At 38.2% G+C, this 13097-nt stretch overlaps 1 protein-coding gene across 1 annotated transcript in view; it reads right to left on the bottom strand.

Annotated features, from left to right (window-relative positions):
- Window positions 1-13097, bottom strand: part of LOC124162962 (protein O-mannosyl-transferase TMTC2-like) — a 507991-nt gene that overhangs the window by 130189 nt on the left and 364705 nt on the right. Inside the window, exon 6 of the mRNA XM_046539742.1 lies at window positions 11130-11377. Within this exon, the coding sequence (XP_046395698.1) occupies window positions 11130-11377 (248 nt within the window). The remainder of the gene's footprint in view (window positions 1-11129; window positions 11378-13097) is intronic.

Below are 13097 nucleotides of genomic sequence, written 5' to 3'. Positions count from 1 at the left end.
ATTGCCATTTACATGAGCTTTACTCACTGCAAAAATATTGACATTAAAATTTATCACTCAATAAAAAGGTGGTGAAGTTTGATGGATTTTAAATAAAGTTAAATATTGTCCGCAAAACTCAAAATACTTGTTTTAGGAAATTTTAAAATTAGCATAAAAATCAAATTGAAATTTTTATTCAATTTGAGGGATCGGAATAACTCAATTTCAATCCTTTGAGCAATAGCCAAACAGTGTGCTCACTGCGCCACAATTCTTCCCAATCTTCCGGCATTTGCAATTTGGAACCTTGCTAAATCTCATCCCGCCAATAACATACACGATATGTACAATACCCGGGACAATCCACCGTAACCTTCAAAAAGTTATTTTTACTTAGAGGACCAGGATTGAGTAACGTAAAGCAAGGAAATTCATTTGATAAGTATAAAAACTTAGTATAAAAATATTTTTTGGACAAATACGTTTCTTCTCTGCACTTTCTTTGATTGAATATCCCGTAGTATCTTATTTCAGTGATTTGTGTAAACTATATTATTACAAACTGTATACTATCGACTATTCTATCAATTAAATTCAAACCTGAATCCGTCTGTTCCACTACTTAGTCGCAATCACCATTTATGTCAATAGATGTCGGCTCCCATTTTACGGAAATATCTTTGAAATCTGTCAATACCTAATAATTATCATGATTAAACTTTTTCAGTGAAAACAACTCCTTATATTTAACCGCCTACTTTATCAAATATCCGTCAGGCTGCAGCTCGTATACACTCGGCAAGTATAAGGGTTACGGCGGAGAAATATTTGATTTTATACATAAGCTTTAAATAAAATATTTTTTACTTAAACTTTATTTCTTCCCAAAGGGCTTGTGTCCTAAAATCCTCCGCCACACATCCATTAAGACGGCTCGTGAAAAGTACGTAGATGTAGATTAAGAGAAGTAGGCCAAAATCTTCCAGGAATTTTCTTCTTTACCTTGGGAGCAGTTACGTTCTGAAGTTGCCACGGCAGCATTGCACGTGAGAAGGGCGACGAAAGGTTAAAAAAGATCGAGGGGACTTGCGATGGAGGCTGAGAAGTTGTAGAGGCGAAGCCCAGGCTGTAGGCCTTGCCACTTCTTGGCGACGAGTGGGGGCAAGTGGGGCGGAACAAAGCGGCACTTCAACCCCCGACCTCACCCCCATTGCCACACAACCGCCCACTTCAGAGATCCGCCCCCACTCCTGCCTCATGGGCCACTCGTCACCCGCCATCCATACCCTGTCTGACTTGAACCACAACATTTGAACCACACCAGGTCTGCCTGCCGTCATCAACACTCAACTCACCGCGGGCATATGTCCTAATCCACCCAATTAACTCACCCAGCTAACGATGGTCTCTAAAAATATATTTTGTTCAAATAGAATTTGGTGAGTCAGCATATCAGACGGGTGGTTTGTCTGGCGCGGGCGGGCAATTTTGGTATTATTTAGGTTAGAGATCTTTCGAAGCATTGAAATAGAAAAGCCCTTAACAGCAACGGCGCAGCAAGGTGGGGGTTTTGGAAAATAATGCCCGCCCCCATATCTCAGAGAAATTTATAAATTTAACCCATTTTACTTAATTAGATAAATATTACTTACTGAACAGTGTAAAGGTTAGTAAAATATCCCTCAGAAAGCCGTAAAACTCACCATTTTGAACCATTTATTTTAAAAATTTCTGGGGAAGGGCCCCCACACGCCTCGCTTACCCTGGTGGGTATTCCATACCTCCTATACCCCCAAGTATTAGTTACGCATAAAACCCCCCTAGCCTTAATTCCTAGCTGCGCGCCTGCTATACATAGGAGCCTAAATGAACGTAGAGCCCACTGCTCACGCCCCACAGCCTACTCTTACGCATAAAAGGTGTTCTAAAGACAGCAAAATTATTAGTAGCGAGAGTTGAATAAACAATTTGAGTTTTTAAATGAGTGCTAGTGGATACAGAAGCGTAGAAAAGTGATGCGGCGAGACCAAATGACATTTGAAATTTACCCGCGGAATAAATTTTCCCCCCTGACCACTACAAAGCCTGATTTCCCTCAGGGAACCCATGTATAGTGAGGTACCAAAGAGAGAAAAATAATCAGGGTATGGGAAAAGAGATCAGCAGAGATAAGAGTTGACACTTGTAGGGTGGTACGTGCTTCCAAGCAAAAAGCAACGGAAGAAAAATAAGTTAATATAAATAACGCAAAAAATTCAATGTTACAAAAAATTGATATGGAAATGTAGAAGAGCAATGCAGAAAACCAGGTGAGAAAAAAAGGTTTACTCGCGAAACAGAAAATTTTCCCTGAGGTAGGCAAATGTTGCCTTAGTAATGGGAGTCCAATGGGCTGCCTGCGAGAGGATTGTGAGAGAACTGTGAAGCTGATTTTTTTTAACCCCATTTTTTTTCTTTTTTGGCTTATAGTTGGCTTATAGCTAAGTTTATAGTAATTTTTTATATACCGTAATAAAAAGCGGAATACAATGTCTTTACCCTTGGTACCTTGATTTTAGGTATAAAAAGGAGTACTTTTTTGGGTAAGTTGCACCTAATTGCAAAAAGTATTCATCGGCAGAGAATTTTTAAGCATGTGAAAATACGTTGAAATTATCATTTCCCCTCCGACTTACTACTGCATTAAAATCGATAGTTTCTTTTGGGCGACAGAAAAATTCGAAGTAGCGTAGGGAATCCGTACATCACGGCTGATCCTTCTGAAGGAGAAACTGAGAGGGGACGGCAGAGACGCAAGTATATTAATACGCTTAAGCTCGAATGGTTGTTACCTAGCAGGAAAAAAACCTAAAAAAGGAATGCTGATTGGAAGTTTTCAATTTTTGGTTTTTCCTTTAGTTTATTTAACCAAAAATATATCGACTTTTCCACCTACTATCAAGTTAGCCATTTCATTTTTTCATTCATCCCTTCCAAGTATCATGCAATTGAAGAAGAAAAATGTGTGTATAGCCTCTAAATGTTCCTAGAAATCGTTAGCAAATCTCATATTCAGATTCTGCCCCCCACCAATTAGCAATTGATAAGGAGAAACCAAACACCCAACTTCTCTTACAGGCCTACATTTTGACTGGGCCCCTTGTCGTAACATGATACAGCAGTTGAAGGAAAAAAAACGTCCCTCGGCCGATAGAGGAAGGTCTGGGGGGAGGGGTAAGGCATATAGCCGCTGTGTGTGAGAGGGAAGGGGGTGGGAGTGAGGAGGGGAGGTGTTGCCAAGAAAGCAGCGCCAATAGGAAAAGGCAGCAAGAAAATTCACACTTGAAATTGAGGAAAATTATGCTCCGGTCCTTAGTCCCAAGGGAGCTAATTCCACAACTTACGACTTCGAGTTTATTTTGATTGCTAAGAGGAAATATGTGAATTTCAGGTTACTCCAACAATTCTTTATAGTGCACGATTTCTACGTCGGAGGAATAGGAGGCGAGAATCAGATTCTCATTTCGTAGCTTCAAAGTTAATTACTATTAATATTACCAATTTAGAAAGATTCATACTGTAACGGGCCGCGGCCGGCCTCTCAGCACATGGAAAAAACCCAGGAGGTCGCTGACGGACAAATTGAACCGAGTTTCACGGGGAAATAAGGTTTAATTAGGGGATTTAACCAAAATTTATATACATGATGATGTAATCTATCAAATTCATAATTTTTCAATGCTATTCCTCGCAATCAAAAATATAACAATGCAAAATATTGAGGTACATGTTTGAGGTTTCTCAAACTTTGAGGTAATTCCATGAGTACTTTTCCATTTAGTTTAAATTTATGGCTTTCATACTTAAATATTAGCTTGAATCTGATTTTAATGATGCGGTTCCATTAAAATCTAATATCACGAATATTACAAAAGAGGGTCCTCATGGCTTTGTCAACAACCGCGCATTTAAATGAGTTTACTAAAGGCGCCACTCGTGTCACTGACGGACAAATTGATCCAATTTTCATGGGAAATTAGGTTTAATTAGGGGTGTTAACCAAAATTTATATTCATGATCATGTAATCTATCGAATTCATAAGTTTTAAATCTTATACCTCACAATTACAAACAAAATAATGCAAAATATTGGGAAAAAGCGGATCGCATTGCACTCATCTCCGCGCCGCAGACATTTTTGAAAACCGAGTAAAAAGCGACCGAAGTGGCCACAGAAATCAGCATTTTATGGGGCGTAATTGGGCCTCCTCTGCGCAGTCCCCTTTGGTCGAGACGTAAGTACCGCGGACGCAGAAGTAGCAAAGCTCGGCCTTGTGACAAACTGGCAACCAACTTCTCCTCAATATGTTTTTGCTCCCTCTCTGGATTACGAAGTTTCAATATAACTATTTCCTCTTTACCTCCAGATTATCTCGAGCAGTTCTCAGAAATGCTCGTGAACCTCCCCGAGCGTCTCGTCCAGGCCTGTTTGGACACGTGTACAAACATGTTGGCGAGCATTTTAGGATGTTATTTCCCCGAAAAGAAGGGATAAAAATTCATCCCTTTTCGTGGAACGTGAAACGTTTCAGAGAGATGAGGTAGAGGAGGGGTTTAAAAGAAATTTTGAAAAATGTTAGTTAGGTACCGGATTAAAGAATGATAACACATAAATATTCGCTAAGTTAACAAACGCTATATTCTAAACATTCTCCTCTGGTAACTACAAAGTGTACCTAAAATATTTGAGCATTCACGTGGGAGAGACCTATTTTCTTTCACTCAGTGGACGGAACACCTATTTTGTTTAATAGCCCAGGCGGTGAAGGCATTCCTCAAACAGAAAGATTTATGTAAGCATACAATACAAGTATAATATACGCGAAACAATTCATCCTATACTATACATGGAGCATGTAATTTTTACTGAGTAATACGTTAATATTATCAGTAGCAAAGAAGTCAGGAGTAGAAGCATGAGAACTGGTGATACTAAAAATATGTAAATGAAATGGACTTTTGGAAAGAGCAATGATTGATCGCTCAGAAGAGGTTGAGAGATTTTGCCTTGCACACACACTGAGAAGAAGTCAGAAAAAAATACTTGGTCATATCATCACGAGATCATTTGATAAAGAAAGTTTTTGAAGTGCAACAGGAAGAACCGTAACGAAAGACTCGAATGATCTTTGAATGAAAATTATCAAAGAGAAGACATACATACGAAAAGAGCGTCTAATAGTAGAATTGAGTGCAGAACTGCGTCAAACAAATCCTAAGGTTGGGGGCCTAAGATGATAATTAATTGGATTTCCCAGAGATAAGGTAATGGTTTTCAGTTCGAAAGCTATAAGGGCAAAGACGGCCCACTCCAATTATGAAGGGCTCGAGAATGAAAGATTGCAAGAGGAGTGAAAGCTACTACTAGTGGAGTTTTTATATTCATAAATGATGTGTGACTCGTGCGATTTTCCATTCTTCACCCTTACGAAGGAGATTTCAGCACTCGAAAACAGTTTTTTTTGCTGGCGATGTTTTTAATACGGGCGCGGAGGCCATTATATTTATTATTATTATTCCCGCGCCGACTACAAAAGCAGGAGGGCTGTATGCTTGATGTGCGTGACAGTGGGAAGAGGTGGAGTAGGACGAGTTTTTGGATTGAAGTGTCTCAATGGTACTTGAAGAGGGTACAACCCCGGAACAGTTAAAGCGAAAAGAACGAAATATCACGTACGATTCTGTTTTTTTTCCTTTTTTTTCTGAGGAATAAAAATATCCTGCAAGAAAAAAATTGAGGGTAGAGGAATAAAGTGAAGGATAATTTAAATAAAAATTACGTGAATAAATAAATAAATTATCAAAAAGCGAGGGATGAAAAATCCAGAACCCAAAGATGGACCAGGAGCACGCCTCGCTTAACCGCGCCATTTTTGTAAAAGTTTCGCGAATGATAAATGTTTTTTAACGAATGGTTTTTGGTGACGAAGCTTGCATTTTAAAAACGGACGTATTTTTTTTTTGCTTGCCGGAAAAAAAATGCGGGATGGGGAATACGTGCCCAATGCTTGACATGCGAACTGTTTATTTTTTTTTTACATCCTTCCGAAGCGATGTTCGGAATCCTCCCGGGCGAAAATGAGAACTAATGATTCGGAGTGACGGGATGTTTAATTAGCTTCGTCATTAACTTTGCATTGTTCGAGGACATTTCAACGACGTGGCGGGCTTGTTTTCCATTTAAAAAAAAATAAAATAAATAAATATGCACAAAAGTGAACCACTCTCTCGATTAAAAACCACCAACGCGAACAATTATACATGTTACCCATTCTAGCCGAAAGATTTGCAATCATTCTAAATAGGAATTTTAAACTCAGTAATTTCCCTAGGCAAATCAATTTTTCGAGATTCTAATTTTTTCCGCCCATGAATCGCGTGAAACATTCAGCCTCTTCCGGTCCGGGTCAGTGACCGCACGAGTAAATATGAACTGATCAATATGTCAATTCCGTTTGGTAAACACGCTGTGACAACAGCCAACATCGCACTTTTATCCTGAGAGAAAGAAATGATTTGAACTTAATACAGAGCTCCCTCAGCTATCAATCACAATGCCTGATTCCTCCTTTAATTGTCATTAAAAATAATCAAGAGAGAATTTTCTTGGAATAACGAAAGTCTTCCACAGTATTGGTATTGGTTTTGAATATTTTTTGGACCGTCCAGAGTTGATATTCGATTCAATCACATTCGTTATGATTCACATGCATAAAAATACCTCTAAAACTCTTTCCAAAAATAACAATTTTTATGTTCCTAAACGTAATTTTCCTAAATACTCAACCGCAAATAGCAGATGAAATCATGAGATAAACAAGTGTTCTTCCACTTCAATCATTGTTGGCCCAAGTTTTTGCTTTATTCTTAGTCATAGTTCCTCCCTTGTCCTATTAAAACATGCGTTGTTAACAGACTTGTTTCACTTATTTACAGGACAGAAATAAAATTTAACTCGTATCCCACGGTTGCCATGGGATACGAGTGAGTCTCTGCTCTCTGCCGACATCGAGTGGAAAATCAAATGCACTCTTAGATATCTAAATGATCTCGTTTGTTTTCTATACATAATTTCTGTACATAACTCTGTAATGAAATCACTTGTACCCCTTGGCTTCTCACCCATTCAATTGAGCTTGAATTCAATTTTCTGGAGATAAATTTTTTCAATAAATTCTTCAAGGAATCATCGACGTACCTGTGCTTGTATTTGACTGATTCTCATTTGCAGTGCACCGAAAACGTAGCTTATGGTGTTCGTATTTTTTCACTGATCTTTCTTTTATGGATGTGCGAGTTGTACTTTTTGATCAAGAGTCGAGTATCGAGTCAAGTTGAAAACTACTCGCGATTATCGATTCGAGTGGAGTACTGCAATTCCTGAACTAAGCAATACAGCAATGAATACTCCAACATATTCTCATTTTTCCTCAGTAAATTTTATATTCTGAATGCTAAGCTTTACCTAAAAAGGAAAAGATAATGAGGAACGTTGAAGGTAATTGAGTCACAATTTGGAGATAAATGAAAATCAATGTGTCTCACACAGTACCATAAGCACAATCGAAATGAATTTACTTCTAGTATTACGTCATTAATTAAATTAATGTATGCATCCAAACTGTTGTGAAGAACCCTCAGAAAAGGTTTTTGTACAATTTTAATAAAGATTTTACACGTAAATAAATCATGTAATATTTGATCCTTCACAATTCTCATGCAGAAAAACTAATTGTTCTATATGCTCACGTAGCATGTTTTGAGGTCTCAATGTAACAGTAATACTGCCTGCAGAAAATTGTCTTTCACAACACAATTATATGGCTGCACTAGTACATGCCTTTTTGCCAAAATTATAAGATTTTGAAACCTTGGGAATTTTTATTAAATATTATGTCAACGACTTTATGGATCTTGAGTCTTGATGGAATTTAAGTGAACGAGGCGAACAACGTATAGAACTTAGCTTTAGCTTTGTAGACCAATTTTTTTTATTTCTTACTTCGTTTCATCAACAATAGTAATACTTTTTTTTTAGCTTGTTCATGAAGGAAACCAAACGGAGCAAAGGAATAAACAAAAAATTACCTCAGAAGTACGGAGGACCCAAACTGAAACTGGGGTAATACATGACACCATTTTCGACTTTGAATACCGGGAAATACCGGCATTGTCCGCTAAAACATAAAAGTTGCATTTTTTCCATAGAAATCCTCGCAATTTTCACGTATTCTCTCTGCGTTTGAGCAAAGAAAGTATTGTAGGGTATGAAAGTATTGCACATGAAAGTATGGGCGATGCAGAATCCACTCCGACGCCGCCAGTTCGAAGGACGGTCGGCCGCCGCCGATGACGGAATGGTAGGTATTCGGCGCCCACATGGACTGCTGTACTGGTTGACTGCTACATATACAAAAGCTGAAAGTCGTAGGCTAAGGCATTAAAACAACTTATCGAATTCAAAAATGATATTTGTGTATCAGTTTCATGAGAGCGCCTCCTGTCGGCAGATTTCTGAAACTACTGTCCTTGGCAGCTCTGTAAGCAAAACTAGTCGACTCGAATCGACATTCGTAATGCGACTCGAAACGCTCAAGTCGAATACCAACTAGTCGACTCCACTCGAATTTTCGAGTACTCGCACATCCCTACTTTCTTCCACTCCATTTTAGCGTTCAAACAAAATAAGTTTATTTATTCCTTTAATAAAAATTTCATGTTGCAATATAATGTTTTCGAGTACGAGAATAACATAATGCTACTCACTTAAGTTTACAATTTGACTCACTCAGTACTGAGTGATCATATGAAAGACTTGTTTCTGCATAACAATCTGATATAAAAGGTAGTTTTGAGCAAAGCCCATTAAATTAATTAGTGAGTACAATAAATTATCCATAAAATACCTATCAGTACAAATAATGATATCGTAGTAATTCGCAAAATTGGTAATTGTTATAGGTATTTCGACGTATTTAAACAAAATTAATTAATACATAAGTTTCATCCCATCGCGCGTGGCAATTTGCTAGGAATTTCTATATAAGAGATCAATATTTGCGAAAGGGACATCATGGTGCTTCGTTAAGCATGAATTTTTCACCTTTATCACTAAATCCCTCAAACGATAATCCGATGATCTGACCAGGATTCCCACCCATGCATTGAGAGCGGAGAAGAATGGGCTAGCAAACAAAGTGGTAAAATTGACACAACGTGTCCCCACATATAACCAAGTTGGTATATATAGCTTGAATTTTATGGTTTCGCGACATCAAATATGCTATCCACGTCGGCAAACCCGATTCAATTGCAGTTCCAATATCTACGAAGCTGCTTTCGTTTTGCACGATTAGCCTTATAGTGCTTCTTTCAATTATACATTCTGTCTTTGATCGCTTTTCAGCAACTACGCAGTGTGTTTTATAATATGGTAACTTTGTTATAATCCGTAGTACTCTGTTGGTATAAAGAATTCTTTTCGCATAATTCATAGCCTGATGGAATACACGCAGATAAAATGATTCCTAAATGAAAGTTTCCCAATTCGATTCCATTATGATATTACTGGGAATGATAGAAGCGTCACCTACTGTAGTAAAATTCAAAATTATATAAAAGTAAATGACTAAAATAACGCAGATTACCGAAATTTAGAGTTCCAGTTTACCTAGGGGACCACCTAAATTACACAACGAAGGATTCATGGCAGTAAGGGTCAACAAGGAAAAGTATCATTTTCAGAGGGAATCAAGTATTCCATATATTACCTTGAATTTTAGGTACCTACTTAATATTTTTCGACATAAAATTGGTATTTTTTAAATTCACATCTGTCAATGTTGCCACAAACTACTAACTAGATTAATCGCGCTGCTACCTTTAACATTGAGTTTTTTTCAATATATTGTGGTTCATAAAAACTTTGATTAAAAAAATAGAAAAAATATATGACGCTTCTTAATATGAAAGTTATACACTCTTATTTCCCGGGTATTTGATCCGTTTGTTTTGGATATAAGATTTCTCTTTTCGGCAACAAAAAATTTTTTTGATGCATCATTCCATTGGGACATAAAAATATTTTAACTTGTATTAAATATCTTAAGAATATGGCTAGACTTCTGATGTACTAAAATCATGGTTCTATGAAAACTGAGAGAAGAGATATTTACGTTGATTCCTATCAAGAAACATGGCATCGATACTATCGTGCGTCGCGATATCAGCCATTTGAAAAAAAGGGCTGATAAGCTGCTTTTCCGTCTCTTTCAGAACAAATTTTTATTGCTTGATTAATTTGAGGAAGATTACAAATGTACCAATCTCCATAAAAATCTGTGGGGTCAAAGGATAACCCCATTCCAAGACGGCGAGGAATGTAGGGGTGGATTAAGGGCGTTTTTTTTGGCGGTTCATTACCTACTAATCTGATATGTGTAGAGAAGTGGCTTTTAGATATCCGTTCTTTGTTTCAAAACATTGGTTCCTAATCTGATGGTTTTAAAACATGCTTTGAAGATCCACCTAAAAATTGCCTTCTTGTCTATTTTTCCGGAAGTAACCCCTCGATTTCATGATCTGGCACTGGTTAGTAATATATTTTTTCCATGCTAAGGGCGTAAAATATGCCACGTGTAATCCTTCCATTTTGAAATCCATGAAATCCTTCCATTTTGGCGAAATATAACGCCATCCGGCATTTGAAAACTCATAAAAAAATCAAAACAAGCTAATTTAAAAGTCATTATTTTAAAAGATACCTAACACCAATTCCTCTTATCAAAGGAAGACTTTTAAGAAAAAACACAAAAGTATTGAAAATGGTCTACACTGGGGTACAGACCTGCAGAACTAAGGTTAGTGCGGCAAGTGATTTAGAAAATTAGTTTATGAAAAATTTTCAAATGTCAAAATTGTCAAATGCATTAAAAATTGTACGAAATAAACATGTGATTGCTATTTTGCATATACATTTCTTAAATCGTACCTTCCCCTTAATAGCTACCTTCTCAATCCCCCTGAAATTACCCCCCTTATAGCCTCATCCTAATCCACCACAAATTGAATTACGCACATCTATTAGCACGTAAACAAAAAAAACTCACCTGCGCCTGGTAGTAATCTGGCGGCATGTGCCTGATGGCTTGGTGATAGAGTGCGACCGCTTCGTGGAGTCGGCCGCCGTCCGCCCTGAGGCGCCCCAAGTGGGAGAGCGCGGAAGCTCGGGCAGCGGCGTGCGCCTCTGGATCCCGGAGACCAGCGCCATCCAGTCGCGAGGCGCGGGAGTACGACTCGGCTGCCTCCTCCGCGCGGCCCAGTTTCTCCAGCGTCTGACCGAGGCTCAGGTGGGCCACTACACACGAAAAAAAAAGAAAAGAGACGCATATTAGTCCATAATAATTATTTTTATGACTTATTATGTTAACACATATCATTGTGTTAAGGTAAATTCACTGAGTAAACTGAAATCAGGAAGTTGAATCACTCACAATTATAATTAAAGTATTTTACCGATGAAGGTAGCATTCTATAGAGTACTAAGAAGCATTCTGGCAGCTCCCCCTTCCTTCATGGGCCACCCTCATCACAAGAAGACCTAACCCCTTTCATTCTATTATCTAAAAAGCTATTCTCTTCCTTCCTCTCCTTCTTTTACCAAAACTTTTACTCTCTAACACTGTTTTGAACATCCCCTGTCCACTAAGAGTAAATAATTTTTTGTTAATATTGTATATTCAGATTTCTTACGTAATTCATCGGGTCCAGGTGATTGGCACCGAACTCTTCCTACAATCAAAACGGCAGGAAAACCGGAAATTCTTCAATACCGCATATAGCATCTCCTTAGAGCCGTATTGCGCAATAAACTTAGCATAAGGCATCATCGCTAAACCACACTTTACCACTAGATCCGAAGTAAAAGCTTAATTGAGAGATATCCTGCCAAACGGATAGATAAAGGAACTTAGTCGAATTAGCCAGAAGAACTACTTCAATTAAAATCATGTAAAACTTATGTAGTCATACTTCTCGAAATACGCACCTATTTTTTATTATGAAACAGCTAAACGGCTGGTATTTTAACTTTTCCCGCCACAGGTGTATTGAGGTGATTTGGGAGGTAGAATTTAATGTATACGTATGATTCCACTTTAGGATAGGCTACTTTAGGTTATTTATTCACTTTATGATCAAATTAAAAGTGTTTAAGATAAATATAAGGCAATTCATTCCGGTCTCCACGAGTTCCTGCGTCTGCATAATTATTTAATAAAGCCCCATATTCTTTGCTCAAGTGCTAAACAATACCGCGTACCATCTGATTAACCTTCATGTCGTATTGATCGCATTGCTTACACATCGCATTAACCAGTGCCCCTAATAACTTTGCGGACCGGCTAATCAATAACTGATGAGCCTCAAAACTCACTGATTCAAACATCAATTGCCTCATTTCCACTTTTGCCGCCTCTAATTATTCAACGCTTCCCTTACCAACTCCTCCGCATACACGTTAACGAGCAAGGAGAACAGGGGCAGTTGAAGTGGGACACAGTACCCCAAGGTCTGCCCGAGGCTCAGGTGGGGGGCTTAACAAAAAAATTCAGGGAGACGGGGAAAAGGAAAAAATTAGTCCTTCATTCTCACCGAAAATTTTCCCCCAAAAATAAACACGGCGATATATACGGGAGAAAATCGTCTCAGATGGACGGCGGAAATTACAAGGGCTGGTGCACAGGAGTCCAAAAAAGCCCCTGCCTCTTCCGAGGGGGAAGTAAGAAAAATTACCAAATAAAAATTTACGAAACATTATGAAGCAGTTGATTAAACGCGAAACTCTCCAATTAAGGTTACCTCGAAACATAATTCTCTTTCGAGCTTATGCGGGACGCTGAAATATGTCTAAAATTCGGAGCCCACCTTGCATATAGGAGAACGTGTATCGGGGGAAAGCGGGTGACGCACACTATATATTTCACGGGATCAGGTTTAATCCTTGAAGATCATGGGGGAGATTATTCAAAAGCGGGATGAAATTAAAAGAAACGGTTTAACGATTAAGTTATGGAGAT

Source organism: Ischnura elegans, chromosome 7, assembly GCF_921293095.1.
Source record: "Ischnura elegans chromosome 7, ioIscEleg1.1, whole genome shotgun sequence".
Taxonomy (NCBI): Eukaryota; Metazoa; Arthropoda; class Insecta; order Odonata; family Coenagrionidae; genus Ischnura; species Ischnura elegans.
This window is presented reverse-complemented; position numbering and strand designations above follow the sequence as displayed.